At 34.9% G+C, this 16,253-nt stretch overlaps 1 protein-coding gene across 4 annotated transcripts in view; it reads right to left on the bottom strand.

Moving 5' to 3' along the window:
* The window catches only part of DIAPH3 (diaphanous related formin 3), a 445,793-nt gene that overhangs the window by 354,342 nt on the left and 75,198 nt on the right, over positions 1-16,253 (bottom strand). For all 4 annotated transcript variants that reach the window (XR_008913852.1, XM_056806852.1, XM_056806851.1 and 1 more), the window contains one exon: positions 3,779-3,883. Coding sequence is in view for 3 of the 4 variants with exons in the window: in XM_056806852.1 (XP_056662830.1) it covers positions 3,779-3,883 (105 nt within the window). In the remaining variant the exon portion in view is untranslated. The remainder of the gene's footprint in view (positions 1-3,778; positions 3,884-16,253) is intronic.

Below are 16,253 nucleotides of genomic sequence, written 5' to 3' on the forward strand. Positions count from 1 at the left end.
TCTGAGGTTTCACCTCACACCTAGCAGATTGGCTAACATGACAGCTATGGAAAGTAATGAATGCTAGAGGGGATGTGGCAAAGTGGGGACACTAATTCATTGCTGGTGGAGTTGTGAATTGATCCAGCCATTCTGGAGGGCAATTTGGAACTATGCCCAAAGGGCACTAAAAGACTGTCTGCCCTTTGGTCCAGCTATAGCACTGCTGGGTTTGTACCCCAAAGAGATAATAAGGAAAAAGACTTGTAAAAGAATATTCATAGCTGTGCTCTTTGTGGTGGCCAAAAATTGGAAAACGAGGGGATGCCCATCAATTAGGGAATGGCTGAACAAACTGTGGTATATGTTGGTGATGGAATACTATTGTGCTAAAAGGAATAATAAAGTAGAGGAATTCCATGGAGACTGGAACAACCTCCAGGAAGTGATGCAGAGCGAAAGGAGCAGAACCAGGAAAACATTGTACACAGAGACTGATACACTGTGGTACAATCGAAAGTGATTGACTTCTCCATTAGTGTCAATGCAATGTCCCTGAACAATCTGCAGAGATCTAAAAAATACTATCCACAGGCAGAGGATAAACTGTGGGAGTAAAAACACCGATGAAAAGCAACTGCTTGACTACAGGGGTTGAGGGAATATGACTGAGGAGAGACTCTAAATGAACACTCTAATGCAAATACCAACAACAGGGAAATGGGTTTTGAGTCAAGAACACATGTGATAACCAGTGGAATCTTGCGTCGGCTATGGGAGAGGGAAAGGTGGTGGGAGGGGGGAAGGGGAGGAAAAGAAAATGATCTTTGTTTCCAGTGAATAATGTTTGGAAATGACCAAATAAACTAATGTTTAAAAATAAAAAAAAAAAACTTAGATACCGTATTTTTAAAATTCATAAAAACTGAACAAACCTATTAGAAATGAAAGGCAAAGTGAAAATAGAACCTACCAGTTACCTCCTGGAAGAAACCACAAAATAAGAACTCCCAGAGGAACAAGCAAAATCCAGAGCTTCCAAGAGGTAAAAGAGAAAAAGAAAAAATGTAAGCAGTCAGAAAGAGGTCAAGTGTTAAGGAGCAAGAGTCAGAATCACACAAGACCCAGTAGCTTAGAAGTAAAGCCTGAAGTATGATATCCCAGAAGAAAGTTTAAAACCAATAATATAACATTATAGGGGAAAATTTGGAGTTTTAATTACAGGACTTCTAAATATAATTGAGGATACCAGAGTTGAGTAGATAGTTTGAAATGAAAAAAGGTAAATACATTTCAGCAATTAAAAGAATCTAAATAATGATGATGTATTTATATTCTAGAAAGAAAAGTCAAACATACCCTAATGTCTTCAAGAATTATAGAGGGAGTAAATAAGATAAAAGGCATGTGGAGCAGTTTTCCTATATTTTCATATTCTTAAAAAAACAAGTAAAAGAAAAAGGAATATATTCCAGAAAAAGTGAAAAAGGGAATTCAACTTACTTCCTAAAATAATTTTGGTACTAAACAAAACTATTCAGAAATGAAGGAGGGCTAGGAGAAGCAGATCACACATAAACATCAGTTTTACATATTCCAAAGGAGAGTTGAAAAAACAATAATAGATTAAAAATAGATTATTGGGGGCAGCTAGTGGCTCAGTGAATTGAAGAGTCAAGCCTAAAGATGAGAGTACTGGATTCAAATGTGGCCTCAGACATTTCTTAATTGTGTGACCTTAGGCAAATTATTTAACTCTCAATTCCTAGGCCTTACCATTATCTTCTGCCTTACAACCACTACCATAGTATTGATTCTGAGACAGAAGCTAAGATGAGAAAGAGGGAGGGAGGGAGGGAGGGAGGGAGGGAGGGAGGGAGGGAGGGAGGGAGGGAGGGAGGGAGGGAGGAAGGGAGGGAGGGAGGGAGGGAGGGAGGGAGGAAGGAAGGAAGGAAGGGAGGAAGGAAGGAAGGAAGGAAGGAAGGAAGGAAGGAAGGAAGGAAGGAAGGAAGGAAGGAAGGAAGGAAGGAAGGAAGGAAGGAAGGAAGGAAGGAAGGAAGGAAGGAAGGAAGGAAGGAAGGAAGGAAGGAAGGAAGGAAGGAAGGAAGGAAGGAAGGAAGGAAGGAAGGAAGGAAGGAAGGAAGGAAGGAAGGAAGGAAGGAAGGAAGGAAGGAAGGAAGGAAGGAAGGAAGGAAGGAAGGAAGGAAGGAAGGAAGGAAGGAAGGAAGGAAGGTTGGTTGATTGGCTGTTTTTGTTGATATTTCTCATTTGTTGTAGAAGACTAATGATATCATAGGGTGATATCTTACAAATTGCATTAGGTTGCCGCACTTATTCTTCCAGACTTATTGAAATACAGTAGGGCAAGACAAAAAGTCTAGACTCTGGTAATGGCTCTGGATGGTGGTAGCATCTCTGATATCTGGCCAAACTTGAAACCCTCCACATAGTATGTTTCAGCCACCTTCATGGCTATTGGAACAAATTGTTCCTATCTACCCAATTTGCCAAAGGAAGTTTTCACCATAATTGGGGCAGACATCCTCCTAACTCACTAATAGTTTAACTATTTAACTATTTAACTAACTCAATATAGTTTAGTCCATCTAGTTATAAAGGTAGACACCAAAGGTAGATGGGCAGACCTAAAAAGGGCTCATCAATCCCTCACACCATAAGTCCTAGTCTTCCATCAAATACAAATCACAAAATTTTTCATTTGAGGGACTTGGGGGAGGACAGAATGGAAATATACAATTAACAGTTATAACCATGGAATGTTAATATGACAAATTCATCCAAAAAATGGAGGACAGGGGAATGAATAAGGAAACAAAATTCAACAATGCTGTTTACAAGAAATAAGGATTCAAACCTATTAAAATGAGACTGATACAAAATCTTATTTATCTGACAAAAAAAGCACTCATGATCTCAAACAAAAACAATACAATTTCACTTGATTAAAAAAAATAAAAAGGGAAAATTACATTATGCTTAAAAGGCAGCACCACTGAAAAAGAACACTAATATATAATATACATGTCCCTTTCAGACTTGGACAGACCTGAAATATGTATACAAGAAAATAACTTTTTAAAACTAGATATGAAAGATCAACACCTATCCCTCAACACACATACAGACATTTTTCTGTGTTTTCCCTATCCTCAGCATATTAGTTCATTAATTATGGTAATCTGATTCTAATCCATAAAATATTAATTCATTTCTATCCCTTTCTCTCCTTTCATTTCTCTTCTTTGTGTTCACTATTTAATTTGACTGAAATCTCCTTATACTTGGCAAAAAAGTCAAATGTTCACTGACTAAAACTTTTCCGTTATTATTGTTGCTAATAATAACAGCAACAACTCATCCTTACATAAAGATGAAATAGGTAGTGAAATACTATTATTTTCACTTTACTATAGATATTCTAATTCCTTGAAAATTACTGTACCTACTCCTAAACAGAGCTAAAAAGCAACACTATTTCAAATATGTTAACAATGAAAGACTCCTTGGGAAAGATAGGCAAATAATGCTAAATCTCAAGAGATGTGCTTAGAAAAATAATTACTTCAGGTAAGAATTAAGTTAAAATAGATTCTGCTATTAATCAAAACAATGTTGGGATTATATTTATCTCAGTACCATTTTTGTACTGTTAATTGTGTTTTCATAAAACACCTAAGATTAGATGTGCCCACAAACTACAGCATTGGTTGAAGGTAAGAATCTGTTCCATCTGTGCACAAATGTGAAGAGCATCACTCAGTTCAATAATTTTACTCACCACCTTAGTAGCAGTATTCATGTATTGCATCACCATTTCTTTTTTGATACTGAAGTCCTTTTCCCGCAATGGTGCCTTTTTATCTTCATTTAAATTCATATCTTCCTGGAAAATACAATTAAAAAGCTTTATTTTAAAACCTACACAGAGGTACAATTCTGCATAAATTTTGTACTAAAATCAATAACTTGTAACCAAAAGCAATATAAATTAGTTTGAAGTGATCTGCAGGCTTAAATTTGGTATATGGACAAGTAGTAGTATGTAAAGGGAAGGGTTCCAGCAAATTCTAGATAAATTCTTCTATGATACAAAATTTAACTATAAAAATTCTCTTATAACCCATAATTTAATAGCAACTGAGAAAAATTAACTTCAGCAATATCAATGTGAGATATCTTCAGTGAATTGCTATCTTCATTATTTTTTGAACTCTTAGCTTCTCTCTTAGAATTGATGTCAATTATCAGTTCCAAAGCCAAAATGTAAAAAGGGATAGGCAACTAGAGTTAGGTGACTTTTCCAGAGTCACACAGCTGGAAAGTTATCTGAGTACAATATATCTTTAGGAACAGTTTTAAGACAGATTAACCATTTAAAATATTTGGAAGTAAATCAGTATATTCCCCAAATTCCCTAGACACTTACATTAACAAAAATTTGCTACAGGATGAGTTATTGTTTTAAAACATATCCTGTAACATTTTATCTGTATTCCTGCACTATAAAAGAGAACATGCAAATCACAATCATAAGTGCAGAGTTGGATGGTACAACTCAGATTCTATCTGATCCAAATCTTTCATTTTACAAATGAGGAAATTGAGGTTCAAAGACATTACTTGCCCAAAGTCAAGAAGATAGTAAAAATAAGTGGTGGGCTTTCAACCAAGGTACCTTAGAGCCAATAGTTTGTTTGTTTGTTTTTTTCCCACTGTATCACCTTCCCTTATAATAGATTGGCCATTATAAAATAAAATGGTCTTAGTCAGGGTGTCATTAATTTGTCACTGCTATGGACATGGTATTTCAAGTGCTCATTTGAAGATGACTCAATGTATTTCAACCAGAATCATCATCAAAATATTTATGTAAGGAAGGTTGGCACAGACAATCTCAGTAATTACTGTGACAAAGGAAAAGTTGACGATATAAGAATTAAAAGGTAGAAGGGGTATTGGTTCAACTGTGTTAATATCTCAACCAAGTCTTGGTCCCAGCTCATTTATCATCTATGATGGGAAACATTTAAGTGTACAGAGGTCTACATCCACTTAGAAACCAATCCATCATGATGAGTACTCTAAATGGTTTCCTCAGCCCAGTAAGTAGCATTTCTTCTAAATTCTATACAGGCACTACATTCACTAGACATTCTTCTTCATGGCATTAGCAATCTAGTTTTTGGCAGCCAAGACCTTGAAACATATCCAAGTCAAAAATCTTTTTGCTTAGCTTTCTAAAGATCCCAGACATTCCTACATATTTAATTGCTATCACAAGTCATACTTTCAATTGGAAAGAATTCTCTAAAGTTACAGCAAATGTCAAGTTACAATTAAAAAGAACAAAACAGAAATAATTCATAAATAATAGAACATAAATCAAAACAGTATCACATGAATTTATTTTTAAATAATGATTATTATCTTCTGAGTAATATGCCAGAAAAAAAATTATTCCATAGTTATCATAAATAGAAGTCTCTTCTAAATCAATGAAGCTGAGTACTTACATAGCAAGATGTGTCTTGAACTAAGGTACAAAGTCATATAATATTTGAGTAGTAGAAGAAAGGTACAATAATAATCAAAATTAGAAAAACATAAACTATCTCACATAAATGTCCTCTTCAGCTAGCAATACTGATCAATTTTTTAAATTCTAGTCTTTTTATTCCAAATTTTACAAAACCAAATGAAACAAGTACTTCCATATAAAAGTAAAAATAAATTATACGCAAATGAAATCACAAATGTTTAGCATGAAACTTTCAAAGCTTTCCCACTTGTCTGTGTTTCATTCTGGATATACCACTTAAACCCTTTTTTTTTTAAACTAATTTATTTACTTATTAATAGAATTTATCCACAAGTGTTCCTACCTCTTCCCACCCTCCCCACATCACATAAGGTATCATCCAGGAGACAGACCTGTTCACACAAATTAAATCTTTCACGTTTTAACCACTCAGTTCACTCTCTGGAAGTAGCATTCATAATTTAGTCTACCAATATTAATTCTGCTATGTCCTTTGTTCTCTTTGATTCTTCTTTTTGTTCTCTTGGTTCTACTCATTTTCACTATTTATTATGTCATGTAGATCTTTCCAATCTTTTTAATTAACCTACTCACCATTTCTTGTGGTACATTAGTATTCCATCACAATCATATACCACAACTTTTTTAGCCATTCCCCAAATGATGAACATCCCCTCAATTTCCAATTCCTTACCACCACAAAGAGTTACTATAAATATTTAGGAACAAAAAGATTGTTTTCTTTTTTCCTTCATCTCCTTGGGAAACAGACTCAGCAACAGTATTTCTATTTCCAAAGGTACACACAGTTTTATAACTGAATATAATTCCAAATTGCTCTACAAAATGGTTAGATGAGTTCACAGATCCACTAACAATTTGTTAGTGTTCCCATTTTTCCATATCCTCTCCAACATTTGTCATTTTACCTCTCTGTCATTTATCTATATATGGTTAATACTGATAATCTCTTGAAAATAAATAATTTTAAATGATAATCATATAATATTAACAAATTATCTTCCCAACTTGTTACTCAAATGCAGAAAACCAACCATAATACTAATTCCCAAATAAGATATTACTTCTGCTAGATAAGAATTTAAAATTATTAAGTTTATTTAAAAACTAATGGAGGTGAGGGTGCAGCTAGGTGGCTTGATGTATTGAAAGCCAGGCCCAAAGATGGGAGGTCCTAGGTTCAAATCTGGTCTCAGACACTTCCTCACTGTGTGACCCTGGCAAGTCATGTAACCCCCATTGCCTAGCTCTTAACTTCTCTTCTGCCTTTACACAGTATTGATTCTAAGGTGAAAGGTAAGGGTTTTAAAGAATAAATAATGGTGGTAAAAAGAAAAGATGTCAATGTTCAAAAACATATTTGTGACTAGTCAGATTTTGCATCTTTAGATATAAAAGTGAGGGAGGAAAGAACATGAGGTAAATACCTAAAAATAGAAAAATAACAAAATGTTTTAATATTTTTAAAGGCCTCTTAACAATGGATGGTCAAGCTAGAATTGAATCTCTCATTTTACAGAAAAAAGAGATTAAATTATTTACCCAACTCCAATAGTGCTATTAAATGATTTGCCCAATTATTCAAATGATCTTTGTAATACTGCAATGTATTTTATGATTTTTTTTCCTTTAACTTTCCATGAGATTTTAAAGATTTGATTTCTGTTTGGGTTTTTGTTGTTATTTTTCTTGTTGTTTTGATTTTAAATCCTCTACAAACTCCTACTCTCATTTCTTACTATGGCAGATTTGAAAGCTATTTCTTACTGTGCTCCAGATCATTAGTGATTTATGAGAGTAATTTAAACAGATTAAGGAGAAACCCTAAATTGAAAGTAGAAGATTTGGTAGTAAAGAATAAACAAAAAATCTTTGATCATCTATTATGTAAAAGGTGATATTTTGGATCTATACTATACAACTTTCATAGGATACAACCTCTATCTTCAAGGAATCAGCCGTCTAAGAGAAAAAATAAATAGCATACTTTCTAGCTGTGTGACCCTGAGCAAGTCAACCCCAGTAGCCTAACCCTTACAGCTGTTGTTGTTCTGCCTTAGAACCAATACTTAGTATTGATTCTAAGATAGAAGGTAAGTGTTTAAAAATAGATAAATAAATGGCATACACAGAAGTCTCTAGCATTCCTTAAGTGAAAAGATCTATCTTGGATGCCTGCTCAATTAAATATTTCGTCCAAAATTTGATTTATGACAGTCTGAAGAGGATATTAACATGGTTCTATTAAAGTTAAGTTAATATTTCATATATGAACATTTTGATTAAACTTATTCATACAGCAATGCTGTAATATAATGCTGAAAAGGCATTATATTTTGGCATGGCTTTGCATTGGGAAATTGAGAATTCCAACATGGAGAAGTAATTTTCCTTTAGTTAATTACTTTTTAATTAAAAACTATGCAAAAAAATTAGATTATTATGCTGCTTCACAATCTGATTGGCACTAGGGATACAGATTTCAAAAACAGAGAAGATTCTACCAGAGACAGAATTTTTTTCAATTCAACACAGGAGGAACAAATAATAGCTCTGCCTCTGAATCAAATAACAGAGTGTTCAGAATATTCAGAGAAAAGTATATTACATTCATAAGAAATAATTTTGCAATGTGGTATAATTTGAACAAAATATGGAGAAGGCTCAAAATTCCTAATAGACTTTGCTCTACATAAAGAAAAATCCAAATCAGACTGAGAAAAACTAAAATTGGAACAGAAAAATAAAACTGTCAGTCTTTTTTACCCACCCCCCCTAAAAATTAAAAATGAAATGAGATGACATGATATGCCAAGAGAATCAGTTAGAATTGTCTTATTTCTGGATAAAGATATATTCCCAAAGTTCTTCAGCTATGCTAAGAGGTTAAGACCCTGCAAGACAAGTTGTTTACAATAATTTGCTCTGTACAACACCTCTCAGATACTATGAAGAGAGAAGCATAAGTAAATATCTCTGGCTAGATTTGAACTCATGTTTTTACTGAACCCAAACTTAATACTCCATTCACAGTCATCTGGCTGTTTTAGCTAAATATATATCTGACAACCCACCAATTTGGTTTATTTATCAAATATGAAGAAAACAAAAGACAAGGAGAAATAGCTAACACAAAGCCAGGAGTTAACACTGTGGATGAAAGAATTTTTAAAAAATTCTTTTTTAAGAAACTGACATAATGAATTAATGAAATTGATATGTTTAAGAAGCTGTAACTTGGGTTAAAAAAATAATTACTAGTACAAGATGGAGGCAACATTACTAGACAAGTGATTCATTTAAAGAAAAAAAAAATAGAAGGTCTAAAAAGACTACAAGGTCAATGGGAATAAAGTAGGACTTCCTCCTACCTCCCCTACATTTTATCTCTTTTTTTCTAAATTCCTCAAAATATTTCAACAAAAAATACCTATTGTTTCCTGAGTCTAGTGTTAGGTTAAATGTGGTATAAAATTTAAATGGAAGGTCACTCCCAATGTTTAATTACCTTTTAGATATAGAATTTATAACAAGACACAAAACCAACATTTACATAAAGCATATTCTGAGGAAGATATGCTCAGTAGATAGTCAAAGGAGACAAAAAGAATATTCGAGAAAAACAAGCTATTAACAAGCAGAAGAAACAAATGCTCCAACTTCCTATTAATAAAATTCTAATTAAAATAACTCTGAGGTATGCCCCAAAAAGAAAAATGACCATTTTAGGAGGAACTATGGGAAAACAGACACACCAATTCATGGTTTTTGGAGCTATAAATCAGTCTAAACTTTCAGAAAAACAATCTAACACTGCACTGTATGAAAAAAAATTCACTTTAATGTGATTTTTAACTTAATAAACCATACTACTAGACATCAAAAAGAGAAGTTAAATGATCATATATTTTTTAAAAATTTAGGGGGCAGCTGGGTAGCTCAGGTTGAGAGCCAGACCTAAAGATAGGAGGCCCAGGTTCAAATCTGGCCTGATACTTCTTAGTTATATCACCCTAGGCAAGTCACTTAATCCCCATGGCCTAACCCTTACCATTCTTCTGCCTAGTGAGAGAAGAGAAAAATGGTAATTTGGAACAGTCAATAAGGTTAGTTAGGTCTTTAGTCTGTTTAACTGCTCCTTCCTGACCTAAGGGCAAGATGAACACCCTCAGGCCTGGAGTTCACAGATAAATGAGATCCCACTTCCTTATTATTAAACAAAAGTAGATTTACTGAAGTTGATAGTTAGGAGTTTGGGAAGGATGGTGGGCTAGGAAGGCCACTAATCTTTTACCAATCGATCTGTCCCAGTTCTCACAGAGAACAGTGAGCATAAAGGGAATCTGTGTGTGTGTGTGTGTGTGTGTGTGTGTGTGTGTGTGTGTGTGTGTGTGTGTGTGTGTGTGTGTGATTAACTGAAGAACAGTGTGGGATAGTTACTGAATCTTCAGGGGAATAGAAAGAATATACTATTGGTGGAGAGAGAAAAAGTGAGTAGAATCTGGGGAAAATGGAAATAGTAGCACTAATGTGAAAATTTTTGAACCTCCTAATACAAGTGAGCCTCATGTTGCAATTAAAGTAGAGGATGAGATTTGTTCTGTGTTAGTAGATATGGGAGCTAGCAAATCAGTGTTGAAAACACCTCCTGGGAAGAGCAGAGTAGTTGGTTCTATGGAAGTTGTGGGAGCTAAGGGAAACCATAGAGAGTCCCAAAATGACAACTTAAGACGGTGTCTTTGGGTACCCTGTCCATAGAACATAGAACATTCTGGAATAAGCTTTTTTGCTTATTCCAGAATGTCCAGCAAATCTTATGAGTAGAGATTTTCTTTGTAAACTGGGTGCTACAATTCAGTGTGATCCTTCTGGAAAAAATTATGTTACAACTTCCAAAGGATTCATTGAAAGCCTACCCATTGTTATTTCTAGATGCAATGATAGGAGAAAAGAAAGTAAATTCAATTTATGAGATCCCTAAAATTCCAGAGGGGGTTTGGGCTAAGCATTCCATAGATGTGGATTTGTTAAAATCAGCTACCCCAGTTAAAGTAAGAAATAAACAGGGACCTCCCTCCAAGAATTCCTCAGTATAGGCTTAGTAGGGAAGTCACAGAGGGAATATGCCCAATTATCCAGTCTATTTTGAAGCAAGGAATAATTATACCAATAATTTCCAAATATAATACACCCATTATGCCAATTTAAAAAGCAAAGCTAGATAGAAGGCAAAACAGCATGGAGATTTATATAGGATTTAAGAGCTATAAATGATTTTCTTATAAAATCACATCCTGTCATCCCTAGCCCTGCTAGTATCCTCTCATGTATAATTAACAATGCAAAATATTTCACAGTGGTGGATTCATGCTGTTTATTTTTCCATTCCTAGTCACAAAGATATTCAGAAAATCTTTGCATTCACTTGGGAAGGAAATCAATACTGCTGGGGGTGTCTTCCACAAGGTTATTTCGAGTCTCCTTCCCTCTTTTGCCAAATTTGCCAAAGACTATAGTGTTTAAAGAGAGTACATTGGTTGATTTTGTTGATGATATCTTAATTGCTTCCCTAAATGTGAAAATTTCTCTTCAGGATAGAAGACTGCTTTGTTAATCGTTTAAAAAGAGGGTATAAAGTTTCAAAATCCAAATTGCAGTGGTGTTTTCCCAGAGTTGAATATTTAAGTTCTGTGTTGGCAAATGGAACAAGAAGCATATCTAAGAAAAGAATAGCTGGTATACAAAAACTCAGTGCTCCAAAGACCAGAAAGCAGTTGAGAGCAGTTCTGGGAATGACAGGCTTCTGTAGGCAGTGGATCCCAGAATATAGTGAAATAACAAAGTGTTTAACAGCTCTGACAAGGAATGATGTCATAGAACCTTTATGGGTAAATGCAGACCATTTGCAATCTCTGGCAAAACTTAAAGAGGTAATTTTAACAGCTCCTGCCTTGGGCACACCTGACTATGACAAAGAATTCCATCTCTTTGTGCATGAAGCAAAAGGGATAGCTTCGGGGGTCTTAATGCAAACTTTGGGACCAAATTTTAGACCCATAGCATATTGCAGCTCACAATTAGATTCTGTGGCTAGATTCTGTAGCTAAAGACATGGTTCCATGTCTCAGGAGAGTAGCTGCCTCCACTTTGTTGATCCAACAGTCAACAGATTTAGTTTTGGGGTCAAAGTTTAGTGTATATTGTGCTCACCAGATTGAAATGCTGCTTCTCAAATTCCCAAGAATTCCCAAGCATTTACAAATCAAAGATCATCTCAGTATGAGATAGTTCTGTTAAGCAATGAAAACATAAGTTTGAAACACTATAGTATTATAAATTCTGTAATGCTGTTACCAGATTTACCATTACGTGGGGCATAGATATGAAGTTGGTAGAAAAGACATGGTCGGACTTAAAAGATACTCCAATTACAAATCCTGACCTGGTGCTTTTTACCAATGGATCCTGTTATATGCATGGTAGAGTGAGATGTACGGGCACAGTTGTAGTGACAGAAACAGAAACATTGTAGTACAGATCATTGCCCAGCAATGTCAGTGCTCAAGGGGCAAAGTTGGTGGCTCTTAAGCAAGGGTTCATTATTGCAAAAGGCATGAAGGCAAATATTTACACAGACTCAAAATACGCATTCTCAATAATTCATGTGACGGGAGAAATCTGGAAGAACAGAGGATTTTTAACTAGTGCAGGGAAAGAAATAGCCTATGCCAAAATTATTGCAGAGGCAATTCAACTGCCTAAAGGGATTGCTGTAATACACTGTCAAGCTCATAACTATAGGAAAGATTCTGTGTCTAGGAGAAATTATAGGGCAGACATGACAGTGAAATTTGCTGCCCAAAGAGCCCCAATGCATGTCTTGACTCTTACTGTCACTGAAGAAGCAGATCTAAGCAAGCTTACAAAGACTCTGAAGTTCTGACTGTGTCAAGGAAGTTTATCCCCTCCCCCTCCTCAGTAGCTTGACCTGTCCATCAAACATTCCTGACATAAAACAGTTTTGCCTGGTTTTATGTCTGTGTATATGCTGTATGTCAATAAAAATCAAGGCTTTGGGCTTGAAAAGGGGGAGAAGCGAGAAGAGAAGGAAAAAGTTGGGAACAGAGCAAGCAGGGATAAGAGGGAAGGAGGAAGAGACTTGCAGATTAAGCACGTCATGGTCAGGTTACTTAGAAGAACTTAGAGTCTACCCTTTCTAATAAACTTTATAAAACATGTATCTGGATAGAAATATTATTTCAGTTCTTACAAGGCATGGATAGAAAAGTATGGGGGGTTAAGGAGGTGAATGGGATATGATTATCAGGCATGGGGATGCCCGTCTTACCAAAGCAATTCTTTTATCATGTGTATAATTCTATTCATGAAAAAGGACATTTTAGAACCCAAGCTATGATCATTACTGTCATGAAATTTTGCCTGGCACCTAGAATTACAGCCATTGCTAATAGAGTCTGTGGAAAGTGTGCTATTTGTATGAGATATAATCAAGGAGTATTTAAGAAAAAAGGTTTTGGGGGCAGACATTTAGCATATACTCTATTCAAAAGGATTCAAATAGAATTCATCAACATGCCAAAGGCTAGTCATCTCAGATAGATGATAAGATAAGATAAGATGGCCAGAAGCATTTCCTGCAAATAAGAACAATGCAGGAGCTATCCTTAAAGTACTATTGAAGGAAATAATACCTAGGTTTCAGGTACCAAGTTTTTTGGATTCAGACCAAGAGAGCCATTTTGCAGAAGCCATTTTGAAAAGGGTTTATGAGAATTTGGGAATCAAAGCCAGTTTTCATACTCCTTACCATGCTCAGAGCTCTAGACAGAGAGAAAGTATGAAATTGAGACAATGATAGGCAAGATGTGTGCAAAAACTCACTTAATATGGCCTGAAATCCTTCCATTAGTGCTTTTCTATATCTGTACAAGATCGAGTGGAGATTTGCACATCTCTCCATTTAAAATGTTGTATGGCCATGCGCAGTTACAAGCTAGACTATGTCAATCAAGTTTTGTTTCCATGTTAGGGGGTAATAGACAACTTGCAAAATATAACATCATTGCCAAATAGATTAGAGAGCTCCATGAGATGGGTGTAATTCAACAGACTGCTCCACTTGATTATTCCCTGCATGACATAAAACCAAGAGATTCAGTTTTTGTTAAGAACTTTAATAGAAAATCTGCCTCAGAAGAGAAATGGAAGTTTTGTTAACAAGACCTATTGCAGTAAAAGTTATTAGGAAATATTCGTTAGTGCACTGTTTGAATGTGAAAATTGACAAAACTCAGAGATAGCAAAGCTCACATAAATAGAAAAAATCTGAGTGAAAATAGTGATAAGAATAATGATGAGGAAAGAATTCAAACAGAAATAGATTTAGGAGAAGGAGCTAGACATAGATGTACTAGTAATTGAGTCAGAAGAAGAAAGCTGAGAAACATCAGTCAACAGAGTCTGCAGTCAGAAAGTACAAACAGAAAGGACTATGGAGCAGAAGACTGAAACCAGCCCAGACAAAAAACAGGAAAAGAAACAAGAAAAAAAGATCATATAACTGAAGAGACAATAAGGGCAGCAAAAACTGTGAAAATTTGTAAATATAAAGAGGACAGATGGGAAACACGACGCATTGTAAGATGAAGTGTGCCAAAAAACGCATAAACATATTCATATTTTAGTGCATGGAACATGAACATACATGGAAGTTAGAAGAGATTTTATCAGTCAACTTGAGAAGGGGAACATGGGAAGAGAGAATCTAAGTATGTGCATCCAACAGAATACATAGAGTACATGGTCCACAAAATGATGTATATATTTGAAGACCCCATGTAGATAAATGGGAGTCTTTTTGGTGGAAAAAACTGATGAGTAAATAAGTATAGAGTTAGTATTACATTTATATGGTATTAAGCAAATAGAAATATCTGTAGATTTTCTATTTGATTAATATCAGGGCATAGTTAGGATTAAAAATAATGAATGTAAATATATATCTGAATATATTTATACACATTTGTAACAGAATTCTTGTAATTATGTATATATTTATTCTAAGTATATATTCTATATATAAAGATTATGTATAAAATAGGATAAGAAGTTTAGTTATCAAGTTAATGTAACAGTTTAGGTATAGGGTTAAGAGTTAGAATAAAGAATAGAATAATAGTGTTTGAAGTGGTCAGATAAAGAGTTTTTACAAACTGCAGTTTGAAGAAGATTTTTTTTTCCTCAATAGAAAGTTATATGTGAAAGCTGAGGCTCACATTGTGTTTATTGTAAAAGTTTTAATGAGTTTCCTATTTTTATGTAAGTTTGACTTTGATTTGGATAATAAAATGGTTGATTATATTAGTTTAGTATTATAAGAGTTTGATGGAAAATTGATTAGAAATGAGTATCCTAGTGTTAGGATTTTGTATTTGCTTAGAGTTTCATAGAAGTGATAGGATATATTCAGATGTTTGTATTGTTTGAACTTTGCAAATGTTGTGCTGAGTTGAAACTTTGTAATGATTTTGTAAACCCTACCCTTACTCTTTTTTCCTGAGAATAGTTATAGGTATAATAGCAATAGTATAGAAAGAGTAAGCGTAGTTTATTGTTTTGGGGAGATTAGATTATAGAATAAGGAGTTAATTACATAATACGGTAAGTATTTAAAGGTTCACATAATAGGAACCCAGTGGGTTCCACATTTGTGAAAGGGAAGGACTGAGAGAAGGGAAAATGCAAGGAGACATAAATATAAAATTTTGCATGGAATGGAATTTTGAGAGAAGGCTGGATGTTGAAGCATGCACTTGACCTTTGAACTCTGGGCCAGTCCTGAGGGGGAAAACATGGGAGTGGTGCTTGAAGACACAAATTCTGAACTTTTGGTTCTCCTCTGATTTCCCTGATCCTAATGTGAAGTATCCTGTCAAGTGGATTTATCTCCTATCCTGTCTAAAGAGTCCTGTCAACAGTTCCAGATCTAAATACCATCTTCCTGATCTCATCTGTAGTGAAGTGACCTGACACACAACCTCCACAGGCTGAGTCTGTATCTGAAGTGACCCAAGCCATTTGGGTCCACCTTCCTTGATCCAGCAACTTGCTCTATTCACTAACCAAACTGTTTGAAGTGGCTATAGAATTAGGTAGCTAGAACCAGGGTGGGTTTTGGAATATCTAGATAGAGAGTGAGAGTAGGTCCATTTTATGGACACCAAAGAGATCCATGAGGATCAGTGGGATTTGGGACAAATAGAAATTGATCAGTTATAGGGAATCTCCTGGCCCTCAAACCTTTATTACATTAAATAAACATATACTTGTGAAAAAGATAAAGTTAGATTGCGTTCTTAAGAGTCACAGGCCTGGGAGTAGCCATCTTGCTCTCTGTGCCTGGGAGGAGTCATCACCATCAGACTAGAGGTATACTAACCTTATTTACTGGTCCAAATTACCATTTAACACTTCGAAGAAATGCACAGTATTAATTCTAAGGTGGAAGGTAAAGGTTTAAAAAAATTTAGGAAATCAAGTTTTGTTACAATAAAAAACTTAATACTACGGTGATGGTCATCATTTGAGGAAATGACTGAATTATTCATGAAATATTCAATAAAATGTTGAGCCATAATAAATAATGAGAGGGATGGATTTAGAGAAAAATTAG

Source organism: Monodelphis domestica, chromosome 8 (genome assembly GCF_027887165.1).
Source record: "Monodelphis domestica isolate mMonDom1 chromosome 8, mMonDom1.pri, whole genome shotgun sequence".
Taxonomy (NCBI): domain Eukaryota; kingdom Metazoa; phylum Chordata; class Mammalia; order Didelphimorphia; family Didelphidae; genus Monodelphis; species Monodelphis domestica.